Source organism: Perissodus microlepis, chromosome 7 (genome assembly GCF_051167445.1).
Source record: "Perissodus microlepis isolate ML-2025 ecotype Zambia chromosome 7, ASM5116744v1, whole genome shotgun sequence".
Classification (NCBI taxonomy): Eukaryota; Metazoa; Chordata; class Actinopteri; order Cichliformes; family Cichlidae; genus Perissodus; species Perissodus microlepis.
The window spans coordinates 2,674,284-2,693,631 of record NC_140467.1 but is presented as its reverse complement, the minus strand read 5'-3'; the positions used below and the strand labels follow the sequence as shown (position 1 = coordinate 2,693,631).

Sequence of the window (19,348 nt, the reverse complement as noted above, 5' to 3'; positions counted from 1 at the left end):
AAAGACATTTCAGTGAAACAGCTTCAACAATTTTAAAATTCTAAGCTTGATGAAGGGTGAATATATTGTATGGCTGATGGATTAGACTACAATAGTTGTAGCTAACTTACTTAAAACAAGTGACTGTGCACTTGAAAGTTAAAATGGTAATGGGAGTAAACCGTCATGTGACAGAAATAACATCAGCTGGCGTTCCTGTTTTGTTTTTCTTTTTTTCTTTTGCTGATCTGTGCTCATTTTTGCAGATTGAAGCCGGTCAGTTTGCAGACAGCAGCATCATGTGTGGCTTCCTGCAGCACTCTGAGAAGAGCAAAATTTGGCAGAAGTGTTGGTGCGTCATCCCTGAGAAGGAGAGTCTGGTGCTTTACCTCTATGGAGCTCCACAGGTAAAACAACTACTTCAAGCCTAAAATATGATTGGATATGTTAATTTAGCAGACCATTTACAGTGAAGACGATCTCTTCTTTGACTTTCCTCTCAGGATGTAAAAGCACAGTGCACCATACCCCTGGTGGGTTATTCTGTGGACGACACCGCCCGGCCCACAGACCCACCGGCAAGCTTCCACATCTCCCAGTCCAAGTCCACCCACAACTTTGCTGCTGAGACCGAGGAACTTAAGCAGCGCTGGTTGAAAGTAATTCGAGTGGCGGTGAAGGGAGAGATACCGGAACGTCCCGAGACCAACGGCAGCGGCGTGTCGGATAACAACAACACGGAGGAAGCCAGCACTGATAACACATAAGGGCTTGTTTTCTACAAACAAACTGCTTTTGCACTTCTAAACATGCAAACTGCAGTTGGATTGTTCAAATAAAAAGATGGGATGTGCAGATTTATTCTGCATGCACAAAATACGAACACTTGCTATCCGTTCTGTCGTCGAATCTTTATCTTAAAGACAGCATGGGAAACAAAGTGCTGGATAAGCTGCCTCTCCTCGTGTCTCTCGTGTGTCTTTGTTAACGCCTGGATTTTCTCCTGCAAGATTCACTGCTAGAGCTGTGCTGGATTACTAACAGACACTTCTGATACAATCAACACTAGAACAGAGGGGCCTCAGGATAGATCACCTTCCCTCAAACAGGCACTATTAATGACAGCGCAAAATCACTCTCCATGGACATGAGCCAGTGGACTACCGCAGACTTAACAAAGTACCCTGTGAGGATGTGAATCACAGCAGGAAAGGTGGTCCAACTAAGTCTGCTGGTGCTGTATTTCTCTGTACATGTACAGTATAAATGTTTTTTTTCCCTAAATGAACAGTTTTGTTTTTATGTACAGACATTAGTCAGACTTTGTTTCTATTAAATAGAAAAACCTCTAAATGTGCTATAAAGAATTGACAGTATTTCCCCTTTTCTTTGGTTGAGATTGTTCCCAATCTGTAACAGTGATCATGTGGTTGGATAATGATGGTCTCATCTCTCCTCTTAAAAGCAAAAGAAAGTTTTAACCTTTTAATCTGAAACAAACTTACAGATGAAGCAACATTAACATGTAAAGGTGGATTCTGTTAGAAGTAGAGCCCGATGGATGCGATTTTTAATCCTATGACAATTTTTTAATGGAGTGTATAATTCCAGTGTTGATATATAAGATGATATTTTTATATATGTCCAGTTACAGCAGTGTTTTTTCACAAAATAGTTAGAACCTACTGTGAAGACTCCGTTCGACATGCTCGATGCATTTCTAAACCTCCCCCGAGCAACGTTATCTGCAAATGTAAATTTAGTTCTCATCCTGCGGTCACGTAGCTGTGATGGGCGAAAACACCAGTCAGTCCCAGAGTTGGCTGAATCTGAAATGGCAGCTTTGTTCACAGAGAGAGGAGCAGGGATCATCATTATCCACGTGTCAGGGTTTCTGTTCGGATGCATATGCAGCACAATCGGTATAGCAAGCTGGTGCAACAACTGTAAATGTGTTTTTAATGCTGTAATTAATTTTATTATTTAAAGTAATTTATAGACTACGCGAGCATGATCTGTTAAACCTGGGACAAATTTGTTTCCGTGTGTCAGCTGAGAAGAGCATTCGGTACATCCTTTTTTATTTTAAGATTATTTTTTTCTTTTTCCACCACCAACCCATGAAATGTGTCACAGAGATCAGTCACAGTCCACGATGGACTGTGGTGAGGAAATGTGCCTATATTTTCCACAGCGTCCCCCCCCCCCTCCCCCCGTGCTCAATGCTGGTGCTCACCTCTCTGAACTATTTCCGCCCCCAGTCGCCTGTATTCAAATAAAAACTAAGAGCACAAAACTTCTGTCTGCTAGATCTGAATGTAAAAGCTAGATTTTTATGCGTCCTCTCGTCCCTTTCCCAAAGGTTTAAGAATCTACGCACTTTACGGTCTTATAAAGTGTACCTTCAAAGAAAATAAAAGGGAGATTAAATGACTCGTGGAGCCAGTTTTGTTGACGCTAGAATGCCTGGTGTACAGTGTGTTTCAGTGTGACACTTGCCCACTTCTGTCAGCTATTGTGATGCTACTTTCACAAAGAGCATCTTGTTGTTTTGGTTCCTGGTTTTGCTTCTCCTGATAAGAAGTTTGAAATGAGTACACCCAGACATGCATGTAAAAATAGGTGAATCAGTCACTGGTGTTCAGCACACCAGTGGTCGACGTCTTTGTGATGTGCGTGATAAGCTGTTAAAAAGCAGCGTGAAAATATCACTGTGAAAGAGTCAGAAGCTTGAAAAACATTTCTATTAATACAGGCTAATCAAATGTCAGCAGACGGTAACCTCGTCTTTACCCATTAAAAATAAAAGGTGCCCGTAGCCACTGTCGTTTAGGCCATTTATGGAGCGAGGAAGGTGAGAACTGGACATTTAACCGATTTAGAAAAAGAAGTTTATTTTCACAAAAATCATCCGAACAAACAAGAATATCAAATACAGTTTAACAAGTAAAAATTTCTTCTGCTTTTTCTTCTCCACATTCTCAATTCCTCAAATGGTGCTACTTGCACTGTGAACGTAAGCATGATCGAAATTGACACTACGAGTTATAGAAGAGGAAGGTCGGGTCAGTAGAAAGGAGTGACGTTGCCAGACATGAAGTCCTTAGCAGTGTTCTGGTTTTGCCTGTTATGAAGGCAGAAGTTCAAACTGACAGAGAAGGTAATCGGATCTTGGCCAGTCTCAGCTTTTGGGCTGTCGCAGCAGGCCGCGGATCCTGCGGACCAGAGCCTGGATAAAAGTATAGCGAGAGCGGACCTGGCTGTACAAGCCCTCCACCTCCAGCAGCTTCCTCTGCAGGGCCTCCCCAAATCCTGCAGCCATGTCGCTTTTCAGCTGCAATCACACAGACAAGAGAAAGAGATTAATTCCAGGCTAAAGGAAAAACTTGATGAAAATCTCCAAATGCTTATGGTTTAGGCCGAGGCTTAATGCATGGCTAAGAAACTGCCCCAGAATGTACAACTGTGTACAAGAGGTACAACACATCTTAGTTTGCAGACTCATACCAGCTCACAGAAATTTCTTACCAGATCTAGATCTTGTTGGCTGACTCTGGATAGGCTTAGTCCTCGGCCTCCGCTGGCCTGCAGCCCGCTGAATGAGTCTAAAGAATTTGAACATACAGAAATGTTCATGTTTACTCAACCAGGGATCATACAGCGTCTATGCCACATCTGCTCTCAATAACCAAAAAGTACAATGAACCTATTATTGGGATGTATTCTCTGTAACATGTGCCCCTACCATCTGCGAGGCGTGATCTGTATGAAGTGGATCCAGGCAGCAGCGAGTCTTTGGGGTCAGTGGGTATACAATGCAACAAGTAGTACTCCAGGTGACGCCACAGCACGAATAAGCATGTCTCAATCACATCTGAGCAGGAGTCAGGTCAAGGCTGTCCACAGCTTCTCATGTGGCATTTTTTTTTTTAAATAACTCTTATCAGTGTAAGATAATCAAACACTATATGGCACAGAAATGATGGACAGAGGCAGTTTCAGCGTAGCATTTATCATTACTGGTTTAATCTTGTTAATCCCATTTCTACAAATGTGTCTGCGAGGGGCAAAGGATACAGGAGCACAAGGCCAGCAGCTTGGCTCTGTTGTTGATGAGCTGCACCAGTCGTCTCTTTGCCAGCAAGCTCCTCTGCACTGATGAGATTTTCTCCACTCCTCCTGGGCCTGAAACCAGGCCTTGGCACAACTACAGAGAAAAGGTGGTTAGAACTGAGGGGAAACAACGCTAACAATCAAAACGTATGCAGGATGTGCAAGTTTGCAAGTTTATTTGGTAAACTGACGGTGGTGAAGTTATATCTCTATATACACTGCTGCATCTATCTATTACCTCCTTGAGCTCCTCAGGTGGGAGCTGATCCAGGCTCTGAAGCTTTCCCAGGCTCTGCCTGTGACTTTGGTGGAACCGGAAGAAATCAGCAGCACTATTCTTGAGCAGGTACAAGACCAAACCAAGACTAGGGACCCGAGAGTAAGCCATCGATGGCACAGTGGATGAAAGGTCTTGAAAAGAGGAGGAAGAGTCTATCGTTAAACTGAAAGTGTTTCCATAAACCGGAAACTTCAGGAACACCACAAGCTTCGAAAACATTCCATAACCATAGGCTAAACCACATTAACGATTAGCATGAGCCAAATCCTTATTCTTCATAAGTTAGGGTAGAATATCACTGACCAGTACGTGCTCCGTCCCTGCCAGCTGGCTCGCTGCCTGACGGGCTGAAGAGGCAGATGCTGAACTGAGCCTGGGCTGAGCTCTGCAGCAGGAGGGCCTGGCAGTACTCCATGATGTTAGCACAAACCTTGGGACAAAGGACAGCAGGTTCAAGTCACTGACGATGCAGAACTGATAACCCTGATTACAGAGAGAAAACTCCAGACATTTCAGTGCCACTCTTGTGGATTTTGCCCCAAAGTGTCCACTCTACACTTGGAATACGTAAAATATAAATATGCTAACTGGGAAGCTGGCACTGAGAATACACTTTACATCTCTAGTTTTACCATTTATAGAATAACCGTCAAACCTGTTGCATGGCCACCTCCATCTCTTCTCGCCGTTCTGCTGAGTCTCCAGGTGCAGAGATCTCAGCCTGTTTTAGCAACCTGTCCCGCTCACTTCCTGCCAGACGGCCGAGCAGAGACAGACAAAGGCGCTAAAAAAAAAGAGAGAGAGAGACATTGCCACTTATGCAAATCTCACACTGAAAAGTAGACGCAGAGGTTAAAGAGGGTTGGACAAGATAAAAGTGAAAGTTAGAACTTAGAACAGGTTGGTATGTAATAAAAACTAAGGGCAACATCTGACCTGGAATCTGTTAATGTGACCTTGGAACTCCATGAGCGCAGCGCTGTTGACTTCTCCACCCATCTCAAGGGCACCTGAGACATCAAGTAGTTACTGAGTCACTGATTATAAACACGTGGTTCGCATAAGGGTCATATAACATCAAAAGAGCAGTTCAGGGTGACTGCTCATCTTTGTACCTGGCAGAGCTGTTTTACTGATGATGCCAGTAAGCAGAGAAAGTTCCTGCAAAGCTCCCATACTGAGCTCCTGGCAGCGCAGCAGGGACTGAATGGTGTCTGCATGGACTATCAGCCACTGGAGAACCTGCACACAGATATTTGTTGTTACTTATTACTCACTTTCAAATCAAAAATCAAACTCAACGATTCATTGAGTAACTCCATTATTAAAAAAGAAAAAAACCACTTTGATCACTTTCTGCTTTGATGCTTTGTTTATTCCACGACTCAGTGGGGCTCATTCGTCCCCATATAAGCGTGAGTGTTTCACCCACATTTGCAACTAGAAATAGACCTGCAACTGAAACTTCTCTAAAGGCACACACGGGCATCAAACGTACCACATCATTAAGCCCATGCAGCCCCCAGGCTTTCAACAAAAACACTGATAACGCATCCGCAGGGGTGAAGATGACACATCATGGTTTAACATGAATCAAGAGTCTGTCTACGCGGCAAAGAGCAAAGAGGGGGCGACGTTAAGGAGACCATGAGCTCAGGTTTAGGGCCGCCTGCTCCTGTAATCACTGTTAAAACCTTTACTTGGGAAAAAACTGTCAGGAGTCCTTAACCAAACCATCGTGTGTCACACCAAAGGAAAGCTTTGAAGCTGCTCCCATCCAACATCTACAGTAAAGCTACAGAAGTTAAATAAAAGCATGAGTATGAAGATGAACTGTTAGCTTAGTCTGATACAATGTTTGACTTTGGCAGTTTGCTGAAGGCTGCAGCAGGGGTGAATCTAAAGGGGGGTGTGGGGTGTACTAGACCATATTTCATTTCAAGGCTTTAATACCATTATTTTACAGATTTATGTAAAATATACAAAACAGGAAAAATATGATATTAAGTTCATGACATTAATATTTAAGCAGATAAAAATGAAAGCTCAGCCCCCCCCCCCCCCCCCCCCCCTCTCCACAGGGAAGTAAAATACACATAGGCTAGTAAAAACTGAGCCTCTAGGCTGGACACTGAATCATTGTTAACATCTAAACCATCACAAAGTTGTTTTTTTTCTGCAGCAGGAAACGCTGCATCAAAATAGGACAAACCGCTGAGAATGTCCACATGCTCGAATTTCATCATTGTAGTCACGAGATATTTCTTTAAAACCTCACACTCCCACGTGCACATGTGTCATTAACACGATTAAGCAAACAGACACACACAAAAACGCATACACATGATCATATACAAAATCAACGTAACCGAGAAGACGTCATTTTCTCTCTTTTTGCCTTCCAAGAAAACCGCGTGAAAGCCATTTTATTTTAGGCTTAAGCTGCATGTATGCCTTATTTTGATTCAGCTGATCTAGAGATTATACATCTAAGCTTCAACGTGTCCAGAACTCTGCTGCCCGTATTATCACCACATCACCCCCTCCAGCTTCATTGGCTCCCAGTCAAATATCGCACCAATTTTAAAATACTTTTGTAAACATTTAAGGCTATTCATCAACTCTCCCCTCCATATCTCTCTGATATGGTTCAGATCACCACTCTGCCCTCAAAACTCACCTGTTCAGAAAAGCTAATCCCACATAACCTTTTCCATTCTGCTATTTTAAAGCTGTTTTATCTTTTATGTTTGATGATTTTGTAAATTGCCTGCTTTTAATTTTTCTGCTGTGTACAGTGTCCTTGGGTGTTCTGAAAGGCGCTTTCAAATAACATGTATTATTATTTTTTTTGTGCATTTTTGGAAAAAAAAAGAAGAAAAAAGAAAATAAAAATTACAACTATTGCAATTTCTAAAATAGAAACCAATGAGCAATTCATTTTGACATAACATAGGATTTCTTACCTGATAACTCAATAACTGATCGAATAATCAATTACTAAAATTTGGATTATTACAGCCCTACATTCAGCCGAGCAAAAGATCAACCAAACCAGAACAGGAAATCAAATAATAAACTCAGACACGTGACAATATTTGAAATGACAAAGCTCAGGTCTAACAACGTTACACACTTACTTGTGCTGCCCCCTGCTGGTGATTTATGGAGGTGGAAGTCAGAATCACTTGAAAGAGCCTTAAGGTTGGTAAAAGAATCTGTCTGTAACGGTCCATAGGGCTGGGGATGAAGCCTGATGGGTCCCTCATCACCCTGCAAACCATAGAGGAACAGATGCAAACATAAGGGAAACTAGAAATATAGATTTCAACAGCTCAAGTTTTCTGAATAAAGGGCAGAGTTGTTTTAAAAAGGGATATAAGATGTTTACATATCAAATATAAGAACTTTTTAAAAAGACAGCTAGTCCTCTCACTCTCTCCTCCTATCCCCACATCCATACCTGTGTGCGTCGCTGTCGGGCACCATGTCAAACACCTGACACTCCATCAGCTGTGCCACCAGCCCACAGCGCAACAGCTCCACGGCTCCCTGCCCCGTCTTAGCCACACGAGTCAGCAGAGCCTAAACACGCAAACAAGCTTGTAGCTTCACAATCTTCCACTCATTGAGGCTGGTGTGTTCAATTTTAGAAACTAAATACTGAAAACTGTCTCCTCACCATCTTGCTTTCAAAGATGTAGAGTGGTTTGAGGAGAGGTGGCTGTGGTGTGAGCAGGCTCTGTAGCGCCACATCATCCTGCCTCAAGCTCTCCACCAACGACCGCAGGTAGCCACTGTTGCAAATATACAGCAGCCACTGATTCTGACGGTCAATTGACAGGATACGGTCCAGCACGGCCATGGCCAGCATCTAACAGGGCGGGGGGGCAGAATACTTGTTAGGCTTGGTTAACATTAAAACAGAGAGGTGTTGATAGAAGCAAAAGATACTTGGCATTCCAGAAAAGCATGTTAGGATGCATCAAGATTGGGGGCAAAGAAAAGAAAATCACCAAGAGGCTGAAATAGGCAGAGAAAGCTTCATGTAGGTTTAACCCTTACCCTGCTAATTTCATGGCCGTCACAGGCATCTCGGCACACAACCTCCATGAGGGCCTTGCCGTAGCTCTCGATGATCGCAAGGTTCTCCCTCTGCAGTTTGGAGAAACCATCTTCAGGAGCTGTGAGACGTTCCCACATTGCTTTGCCTGCTGCAAACACAAAGACATTTTCTCAGACAAACCCACTGTTCCTTTGAAATGATACTAACAGACAGTATATGTCAGAAAACACTAACAATGACTTTTTTGTAAAATAAAGAGAGGTCCAAAAGGACTCTCTTATTATAACCTGCAGTGTGTGATTGCTTCTGTGTTGTACCTGTCTGCAGAGTGTCCGGTTCTTCAGGTTTCTGGGCAATTTGCAGATAATACAGCAGAGAGCCATACAGGTGAGCACGCAGACGCTGATATCCGCCTCCTTAAGGTGTGAAAGACATTACAAAAACGTACTGGGATCAAACTATATCCTGAAAAGTTTCCCCGTGTGAGAAATGTGGGTTTATGAGTCACTAACCAGTAGAAAGTATAAAGTCCAGCAGCTTGCGCAGGATCAGGTGCAGGGCAGAGTTGGCGATTGACGCAAAGCCAGAGGATGCTTCTAATCCCACCCCCTGCTGCTGCTCAGACAGCACTGATTGGCTGAGGTGAGCCGTCAGTGTGAAGACCGCTCCGGCAACAATGGGCATCAACTCCCCTGCTGCATCCTCTGATAACACCTAGACAAAGCACAGTTACAAAACCTTGAGTGCATAAATTACACAAGTATTGAACACTGAGACCAGTTCCTTATTGGACAGGACTGGATATCACTGCTACACTGACATGATCACTGACCTTATCGTGCAGGTCCAGCAGCAGATCCCTGATGATGAGCTGCCGCTCATCAGCAGGTATCAGATCAGCTGGGCAGGCAGTCAGCAGCGTCTCCACCAGACTCCTCCAGGACTGCAGCGCATGCCGCTTTGCACTCAGGCTCCGACGGACACGGTTACGTTCCACCACTTGCTGCAGGATTGAGTTCACCTCCTAAGGCACAGTAAACAGCAATGGAATGGAATTACAGCTTTCAGCTAAAATTACAGGACGTCAGTTTGTGAGTTTCACTCACTTCCATTAACAGAGGCCTCTGTCCAATCGCTGCCATTCCTTGCAGCGCGTTCACCTCGGCGACCAGCACTCTGTGAAGCAACTGTGAGGAAAATGAAAACCAACTTCAGAGGCTGAAACAACACATCAGATCAAGAAAATACATTAGACATCGTATCTGGAAACGTACCTTAACGTTGCACACAGTATGTCCCTGCTCATTGACATGCTCACAGTTGGAGATCACCTGCTCTATCTGAGTGCGTTCAAAGAAGTCCAGCTGCAGCAGCTCAGGCATATCCTGGCTGAATTCGATGGCATCCAGCACGCTCAGTAACTTCCTGCGCACTGATGATGAAAAGCGAGACAATCTGGGGTCATTCTTAAAAATTCCTCACATGTATTCTTCTAATATTTTTCTAAATTTGAAGGTGGACTTGTGACACGAACCTTTAGAAACTGTGTCAAAATGCAGAAAACCGCTGACTGATCTAGTCTCGTCTTCCATGCCAGATTCCCCATCTGCTAAAAAATAAAAAGGTTTTAGGTGCATATTGTAAATTTCCTTTGCAATAAACAGGACTGTCAGCTGTGAGGGCTTGAAAGTTTTCTAAAAAGATCCTTTAAGCTTTTATTTACAGCCATGGAAAGTATAGAGCAACTTTCCTTTACCTGCATGCTGAGCGTGTGGCTGGTCATCCAGCAGGAGGCTGACGAGGCGCTGTGTATGGGAACGCTGGCGGTTGAGTGAGGTCACTCTAAGCTCGATTGCAGCCGTTTTCATGAGCCAAGACATTTGGGAGAGGGCAGCAATCTGGTTACCTGAGGAGAAGAAGGAAGAGAGAAAAGAATCCTGCAGTGTTTTCTGTCCATTATTTCCTCCCTGCATGGATACACAACAACTCGTTTCAAATTAATGCTACTGCTTTGTTGGTAAAACGCCTTTTATTTAACAAGGTTAGCAGGGATTCTGAGCTCACTTGGCAGGATGAAGGGCAGGTGTTGCAGGTGTGAGAACAGGAAATCCTGACTGGTCCTCAAGTAGCGCATTGTGGGTCCAGATGTGTCTGGACAAGCACACAGCTGGTAGATCACCTGAGAGAAAAAGAAAACCAGACAAACACAAAGAAATTTGAAATATTCTGTAAGATAAAATCCTCCTGCTAGCTGAGATACATCTCTCACTGCAGAGATTGTGCCTCATTTAAACAGGGCTCGCAAAATCGCTAGCCCGATGTCCCGGGGCTAGCGATTTTTCTGGTCGGGCTACCAAAACCCATCTCAGCCCTGCCCATCAGGCTGTCATAGGAAGAAAAAATATGTCAATGCTTTTGCATTCTTTGGCAAACGTAGCTGTCAGTATGTGACATATTGAAATCGCGTTTGAATTTCCGCTTGTTTTTTGCTTCACTTTCACTTTGCGATGGCGCAAACTGTGAATAGAGAGCGGCAGCTACTGACTGGTGAGTGACAGATTAATTGCGCACCAATTCCTCTGACATCGTCTTATCACTCATTAGCTTACTATTCAAACGTGACAAGTGAAATCTCCCGCAGCAAGCTTAAACATGTGATACAGGTTGATTGCGCAGAGAATCGCTGATCATTATGCAAGTGCCTGTGTAAAAGCAGATGGATTTACGCAGGTATTTTAGTTCTGCAGAGCCAAATAAGACAGGTCAGGGTGAAGAAGGGACAGCCAATCAGAAAAGCCGATCACAAAATGGAAAAGATATGACAAATCAGGCTATGAGGCAAAAACAAAAGCGCAGCTTTTTTTGGTTTCATGGACAAAAGAATTTCTGTGGCTGGAATATGACGAGCTAAATAACATAATGTTCTGCTGGGTGTGTCTTGAGTTTCCCTCGATTTCTGAGTCGACAAGCACCTTTGTTACTGGGACCAGTCATTTTAAGAAAGACCCCATTAGAACCCATGAGAAATGCAAGAAATGCATTATTGCTCAGTCTGCAGTATCTTTCCCAGAACAAACGCCAATTACAGAAAAACTACTAAAAATAAACCAAGCACAAGAAGTCCAGAAGAAACGCAGAAGAAAAAGCTGTTTAGAACAGCGTGATGTTGCAAAGAGTGAACTACCTTTGGCAAAATGTAGCAGCCTTTGCAAACAAAGCAAATGGCCTAGATCTTGGTTCCACTTGCCTCTTACCCGTGACTTCAGTGGAAATGTCAGATTCAGGATCTGACACAGACTGATCCATGTTCTACACAGTTCTTACAAGTTCATAGAAATTTCTGTTCAATTAGAACCAAATATTTGAGTTGATGATTGTGTTTTTTTTCACAGTTGTTGTAATTTGTGTTTTAACAATTTTTTAAGTCAATCAAAAAATTGTCCTCTTTTTTTTCAGGCTACTTAAATTTATTTTGGGCTACCAAAAACTGAAGAGTGTCTGCCCGAAGGGCTACCAGAGATTTTGAAATTTTGCGAGCCCTGTTAAATATTACCTGGTAGCAGAGCTCAGCCAGGTGCGGGGCCTGCTGTGTGAGTGCAGGTCCCGATCTTTTCTCTGTGCCTCTCTGCAGCCGACTCAGGATGGCGTGCAGGCAGCTACGCGGGCACCCTAACACACCTGTAAGACAAACACACTTAAATCATCCGATTTTCTTTCCACTTAATCCATAAAAGGTTCAAACGGTGTTAAACATCATAACTGCTACCAAAATGAACATATTCACTGTAAAGGCCAAACTCTCACCCGGGTCCTGGAGATTGGTTGACGACACAGGCTTCTTGACTTCATAGCCCAAAAGATAAAGGGCCAGATTTGGTGCCTTCAACTCCAAAGACGTAATGAGCAGGTTCAAAATATGGATCTGGGTTTCGTGCCGGATCCTTGCCACCTTCTTTTGTGAGTCTACGTCTGAAAGTTAGTATTTAAGGTGTAAATTAGTAAGTCTGAGTGTGACAGGTTTAATAATTGATAGGTGAAGATCGTCTCACCATCTTTCTCTGTGCCCTCCTCTGCGTCTTCATTGTCCAGACACTCCACAAAGCCTGCCATGAGCTTGTCACTTACAGCCTGAAGTGGAGACGTTTAAATTAATGTCTGCTTTAACACAGCTAACGCTTACATGCACACAGTAAAAACACCCCAAGGTTTCATGAAACCTGTTCCAAGTCATCTTGAAAATTTCAATACTGTTCAAGCCGTTTTCTTACACAGATCTAATTTACTAATATATAATGAAAGACAAACGAGTTTATATCGAGGCAACTGTTCCATCCAATTCAAAATATGACACGTGTTTCCAGACTGTTCAGACTTGGACGTACCTGGTCATGTGTGAAGTCTCCCACCAGCCTAATCTGAATGTTTGGGTAGTTGGCGATGCGACGCAGAATCTTGGCGCTCTGGAAGGCGGCCTCTGGGTTTGAGCTGCTGTGGTAAAGATACCTGCCAAAGACAAACGGCAGAGTTCAGAACTGTGCTGCAAAGACTGAGTTATAAGCTTTACTGAATAGCCAACATTAATAAAAAGTGAACAAAAATACATTACAGTTCAAACGTTATTTTAAAAAAAATTTAAAAAAGGATGTGTTTACCTCGCAATGTTGACAATGTGATCAGCCCTTCTGGTTTGAGGGCTGACGCCTTGGAGGAGCTGCTCCAGGGGAGAAACCAGCAGAGAGGCCTGGCTCTCCCTAAGAAGATCCATGAACACTGCTTCCTTCTGCAGAGCCAAGTCCAAAAGGCACAAGCAGTGCAACACTGCTGACTCCAAGTGCTTTTTACCTGTAAGGGCAGAGTGATGCACTCTTCTGTCAGAACAAAGACACAAGTTCTCTCCATTTCCCTAACAGCGGTGCATGCTTTCTCACCGGGGAAAGGTGCATAGGTGTCCAGCTGGCGGACCCCCTCCTCCAGCAAGCTGAGGCAGAGTGCCAGCATGGGCGAGTCATTGAGCAGGTGGAACATGATGCTGTGGCCCGGAGGCTTATGGGCCGGGACCTGCTCACCCTGCAGTTCCACAATCTCCTGGACAAAGTCAGACGGCTGGGGCTCGTAGTCCCGCAGCAGCTTGTGGAACACCTCGAGGACAGAGTCGGCTACCTCCCACTGGGAGATGGCAACGAAATGAAAGGGGGGGGGGGGACAAAATGAGCAGATTTACACAGTTAAAAGTGAATCTATGTTTCGTGTCTACACCTTGACGCTAGGAGGGAGCATTACCTTCTCAGCAGGGCGACGATACGCTCTGGTGGGGAAGGGGAGGAACACAGAGTCACGCAAGAAGTTCAAGTAGGGCTGAAAGCCGGGCACTCGCAACCCTGCTCCTAAATTAACGGGCAGGCTTCCCTCCACCAAGGTGCTGATCAGGTGGCAGAAAGATCGTGTCAGTGGGTACTCCTCACAGCTCGACTCGATCTCATTCAGCTCCACCTGATGGCCATGAAAATAATTCACAACGTTTGAGTCACGTCCCTCTTTTTACAGGATGTTTAGCAATCAATCAAATTAAAGTAAAACTTTTAGTCTCCAGCTGTTTTACTAATCTATGATGCAGATCTGTAACGGCCCAATTACAGCAGACCTGCTCAGAGCGCCAATTTTGTAAACAGAAGAACATTTAAAGACAAATCAGACCGATAACCTGTCTGCATTGTTTTTCTTTACAACAAGACAGGCTTAAGTGTCACCCTCTGACCATCACGCTTGCTGAAGAGAAAAAACAAAACAAAAACACAACTAAAATCTCACCTCTATCCCTGCTGCTTGTCTCTGTCCGGGGGCTCGCACCGTCTGAAGGATCTGTTTGACAAGAAATGAAAAATCAACAAAATGAGAAGCTTCAAAACACAAAGTTACAGATAGAAACACAAGAGTGACGATGTTTTGTTTTCTTGAAATTAGGTTTTAAGAAGTGGCTGCAATCATGAGGACTGGACATCTGCATGTTTACAGCATCTTATAGTCATTTCAGTGGTGAGAGCATTGGTGTCTGCTGACAGCTTTAGTGCAGAAATTAAGCTTAACATGTAGAGAAATATTGTAAGAGTAGAAAGGGAGTCTGTGACTTTCTGATATTATCATAATTCATATTTTATTTGCACATGACAAACAATGTTGACCCTATTAGTGTAAACTCATGTCATTTTTAATAAAAATAAAACATTGTTCTGCTTTACCTGCGTGTACTCCAGCGACTGCCAGAGTGAAGCAGCGATCTCCGGTGACTTTCCAAACGCTGCCAGGCAGTGCAGGAGCTCAGCTTTCAGGACGGGAGGAACGCTGCACTGAAGCAATCCCAACATCACGACAACTGGGGTCCACTGGGGATGCTCGCACAAGGCCAGTCGAGCATTTTCACTCTAGAGAAGATAGAAATAAACATCTGACTTTGTGGTATTTTACACCCACATAGCAGCACAAATCCATGCCTGTTGTGGCATACCCATGTGATGATGGTGGTGAGCAACTGCAAAAACGAGGTAAGTCCTTCCATCTCTCTTTGGGTGATGCCCCTGAGTGGCGGGTGGCGGTAGTGAGCCGAATCTGGATTTGGGAGGTCTCGTCGCAGGTTTTCATGGTAGAGCATGAGTGAGTGAAAAAAATGTTCCCAGGACACCGGACTGCCTGAAACTCCCTGGATGTTGTCACCTGAACAAGATTAGCATGCATTAGAGAACACTGCAGTACACGCTGATAAGGTTTTTGATTTAATAATAATTATACATAATAATGAACCCAGACAGTATTCTAATGTGTAAATAAAAATAAATAAATTTTAATGTTGTTTTGTTAAAACAAACAAACAAACACATTATTATTATTATTATTACTACAACATAATGAAGTTCCTTTTGTGGAAAGGCTTAACTTCAAATCGAATGATTTGATTTCAACTGAAATATCACTAAAATAAATAAATAAATAAATTCTATAAAGCAATTTAGTCTTACTGTGTGCTGCCCCGTTGGTCTTAAGCAGGCTGAAGCAGTAATGAGCACACTGAGGGCCATTGGCAAGTCCTTTTAACATACGGAGATAGGAGATGTAGAGGGTGGACGGCAGAAGGTCTCCCATCTGACGTACAAACTTGGACAAAACCACCTGTGTCAAAAATCACAAAATATAAAAACACCTTTAAACAAAAAGTAGTAACAGACACACACACCCCTCCTCCCCAAATCTAAATCAATTGGACAATCAGTAACAGTAGTCACAAAAACACAAACCCTACCTGTTTATGTGGAGGTCTTTGCAGGGCCATTCCCAGGTAAGAACCCTGCAGGGAGCTGTGTTGAAGAGACTCCGTGGGACACCAGAACTCCAAACCCAGCTCTAATCCAAATGGGTCCTTGCTGTAAAACTCCCCTATCTGAAAACACAAACCAAAAATTCTCATCGATCAGTAATAAAAGGTTAGAGGTAATATTGCCTCATATGTATATATGGATATGTAAAAAAACAACAACAAAAAACCGCTAACCAGGATCATGAGGTGGTCCAGGTCCTTTCGCAATGACGACGGAAGCTCGCTGTCCATCTGTAAGGACATGTGCACGAGGCGGGCATCCTCATCGGCACGGTTACGAAGCTGCTTCACCTGCAAAAAGCCAAAATACGCTTGTTACATATTTTAATTAAGATGCAAAAATAGATAAATAAATGAAATGTGATAATTACAGAATGTTGAATCTGATAAATTAAAAACCATATTATAGTTTTACATGTCAGTCTTAAGTTAAAAGCATGCACCCGCAGCATCTCTTACCTTCATTGGCATAAGAGCCAGAAAGTCTGTGATGAGTGAATGGACGCGGCGGATGTAAAACTCTTCCTGGGAAAAACTCTCACATCCCAGAATGCCCTCTTTCATAAACAAGAAGACATCGCCCAGGAGAGCCTGATCAGCCAGAGCCTCATCTGCCTCGGTGAACTCAACCAGTGCTGCACAAAAACACACGTACAATAACATGAAATGGCTGTTATCTCAGAAAACGTAAGAATTAGAAGGGCATTTTTAATGGAGACTCAAGGAATGCAGTACTTACCTGAGCCCTGTGGCAGCTGGGAAAGGACTCTCAGCAACAGAGCCCACGCCAGTCGACACACGGCCTGCAGCCCCGGAAGCTTCCATGGTTGGCTGTCCATCAGGCGACTGTGCACTGCAGACACATACTGCCTTTCTGTCAGCAATGGAAGTGCCTGGAGCAAATCTGGAGGAAAACACATGCAGGCAGATGATTTTTGGAATCAGTGATTTCAACAGGAAAAAAAGAAAGAAAACCAAAACCATCAACACGAACTTACCATCTCTATCTTCAGTCCCCTGCTCTATAAAACTGACATCCAAGCAGTAGAGCAGTGCCATAACCAGAGCCAGGCTAACACTGTCCAGTGAGCCATCAGCCTGAGCTGTAACTGTCTCCAGGTGGCCAATGAGTGCCAGAGTGTCATCTTTTGAAAGGGGTGATTGGCAGGTCCATGAAAACAGGCTGTCTGCAAGCGCCTGTCGGCATTCCTTGATGAGGTCTGCAACCTGGTGACAGATGCAGAAACTACATGTAATCCATATTTTCCATAATCCACTCTGCATTCCTACACTCTATGTTTCTATGTTGAGAGAATTAGTGGCACTGTATTGTTCCTTTAACACTGGAAAAACAAAACAACGCAATTTGAAGATTTATATCTTTGGTTAAAATTTATACAAAAGATTACTTCACACCTCCTTCCTGTGCTTTTCGTTGCCCAATCCGCGTTCTTTCTGCAGTCGTTCAAACTCACGCGTCACGCTTATCTCTGACACCAAAGTTAGGATGCGTTTGGTCAGACCTTGGCTCATGAGCTCATCTGTAAATCGTGTTGTCAAAGCCACCAGCTCTCCACTGAAGGAGAAAACAAATGACATTGTCAAACATAAGATTCAAATAGAATAGAATAGAATAATCCTTTAATTGTCCCACAAGGGGAAATTTGGATATAACAGCAGCCAGAAAGACACATATACAAACAAACAGTACACAAGACACAGAACAGAAACATACACAATTTTTACATATTTACATGAAGGACAATGGTTACCAAAAAAATACAAGCAGGACAAAAACACCTTCATCATACGGGACATTAACAGCATTTATCAATGTTTCATTGTACTACTTTTAGACACTGTTATTACCTAAGATCCAGGGTGAAGGTCTTGCCCTGTCGTGACTGAATGAGTGTGCGCAGAGAGTTGGCCATACAAAGTTTTCCATCCCAGTAAAGTAACACGGCCACTAGGCCTCGTGTCAGTCCTGGAAAATAGGGCTGCTGCTGTTCACCTGGAGAGAGATGATTACATAAAAGAAACAGAGCTCAATCTCAGTGTTTGATCAGGACAATCCATACACTAGAACCTGCTACACAATTAACTACAGTGACACCTTACCTATAAGATGAAATGGAATTAATCTATGCTGGATAAAGTTGGGGGGTTTTCCCCTTCATGTTACCTGCCAAGAGAAGCTCCAACGCTGCCAACTCTCCAATGTCAAAGAGATCACTGAGGATGAAAGCCTCTGTCAGAAGCTGTTCTGGAAGGAGCCGTGACCCCTGCTGACCTTGGATGGCGATGCCTTCTGTGCTGGCTTTACGCACTTTCTCTCTTTGCTCTGCACTTTTTGGCTAAAAATTAAGATAATGCTGTTAATATCAGAGTCTCGGAGGACAGACTGTAACTACAAGCTACACATTGGGAAAAAAAACACCCGTGACCTGCATGTGTGAGAAATTACAGTGTTTTAAATGACCAATTCATGCCATCTTACCGGGTTCTTAAAAAGTGACAGAAAGTGAGGTTTGTGTTTCTTCAGCTGTAGGTCTAGGAGGTGAACACTCTCGGGCTGTCTCCTTAACACAGCTCCGTCCACTGTCTCCCAGAGCTCTTTCAGTGGCCCCCACAGACTGGCTCCTGACGGAGTAAATACGCTTCAGATGTTTTGGGTCGTCACACAAGTATGCAAACAACTAATTTCTAGTCATTTCGAGTTAATTTGCTATAACCATGCTTGTTAACACCGCTGCGGCATTTTGCCTATCCTATAGACACTATAAAAGATTCCAGAAGTATAGTACAGACACTTCTTTGCCTCCCCCGAGTTGTTAGTTTCACTTTTATTTCAAGCCGGTCGGCTGATCTATCAGACAAGTCGTGTCATCCCTCCCTGCTATTTCAGGTTGAGTGTGGGAATTAGTTCGGTGTAAATGAGTAAAACTAATTTGTTATTTAACCTCAGCTAACTTAACGTCTATTTGCTATGGGCAAGGCTAAGCTATGTTAGCCTGACAGACCCAACAACATGTGGTCAAAACACATCATAGTCGACAAATCTGCGGCCAAGAAGCGCATATATCTGCGCTTCAGTGTATAACAGAGGTTGAGATTTGATGCAATAATTAAACAAAATCCAATTATTTAATAAAATATACACCCTTACCCGAATTTACCGCCATCTGCGCCGCCATGATACGCTCACTAAGTTGGACAGAAGCTTCTGGGTTTGTGCCGGTGTGAAATTTAAAACGATAACTTCTGTAATGCTTTGGTCACTTTTAGTGAACAACGAATCTATCAGTCCTAATTTAATGTCCTCGCTGGTTAGTTGAGTAGATTAAATATCTTAGAACATTTCATGATTATGTGGGCTCTTTTCAGGCGGGGTCCTCCGAATGATGGCCCCGTCCTCATTAGCAATTATGGGAATTGTAGTTCTTGTAAGTTAAAACGTTTAAGGCATTTAATTAAATCTACAATCTGTAAACTTAAAAAAAAAAAAAGAATTAAAAAATAAAATATTTTTAGGGGACTTATA

The 19,348-nt window shown here is 43.3% G+C and overlaps 2 protein-coding genes across 8 annotated transcripts in view; one reads left to right on the top strand and one right to left on the bottom strand.

Annotated features, from left to right (window-relative positions):
- The window catches only part of fgd4a (FYVE, RhoGEF and PH domain containing 4a), a 50,140-nt gene extending 47,728 nt beyond the window's left edge, over positions 1–2,412 (top strand). For all 4 annotated transcript variants that reach the window (XM_084932794.1, XM_084932796.1, XM_084932795.1 and 1 more), the window contains 2 exons: positions 246–386; positions 483–2,412. In XM_084932794.1, the coding sequence (XP_084788920.1) occupies positions 246–386; positions 483–746 (405 nt within the window). In that variant the 3' untranslated portion in view covers positions 747–2,412. The remainder of the gene's footprint in view (positions 1–245; positions 387–482) is intronic.
- Positions 2,413–2,847: 435 nt separating this feature from the next.
- Positions 2,848–19,134, bottom strand: nup205 (nucleoporin 205). Of its 4 annotated transcripts, none has more exons than XM_084932792.1 (42): positions 18,974–19,134; positions 18,305–18,447; positions 17,990–18,161; positions 17,674–17,818; positions 17,221–17,380; positions 16,803–17,031; positions 16,544–16,708; positions 16,264–16,439; positions 15,979–16,095; positions 15,730–15,867; positions 15,449–15,599; positions 14,941–15,146; positions 14,675–14,857; positions 14,247–14,297; positions 13,719–13,928; positions 13,367–13,604; positions 13,091–13,280; positions 12,821–12,941; positions 12,488–12,566; positions 12,243–12,407; positions 11,992–12,116; positions 10,503–10,617; positions 10,195–10,344; positions 9,973–10,047; positions 9,713–9,870; positions 9,545–9,625; positions 9,271–9,462; positions 8,951–9,152; positions 8,756–8,854; positions 8,438–8,583; positions 8,055–8,246; positions 7,836–7,957; positions 7,513–7,645; positions 5,488–5,614; positions 5,309–5,382; positions 5,028–5,156; positions 4,676–4,802; positions 4,331–4,503; positions 4,057–4,186; positions 3,725–3,853; positions 3,508–3,584; positions 2,848–3,313 (listed from the first exon to the last, which is right to left on the bottom strand). In XM_084932792.1, exons 1-42 carry the CDS (start codon positions 18,999–19,001, stop codon positions 3,161–3,163), a joined length of 5,976 nt encoding a protein of 1,991 aa, XP_084788918.1. In that variant the 5' UTR covers positions 19,002–19,134; the 3' UTR covers positions 2,848–3,160. The 4 variants fall into 4 exon arrangements, with proteins under 4 accessions (XP_084788918.1, XP_084788916.1, XP_084788917.1 ...); XM_084932790.1 differs by having other exon boundaries at positions 8,438–8,586; positions 18,974–19,133; XM_084932791.1 differs by having other exon boundaries at positions 8,438–8,586; positions 9,973–10,044; positions 18,974–19,133.
- Positions 19,135–19,348: the final 214 nt, after the last annotated feature.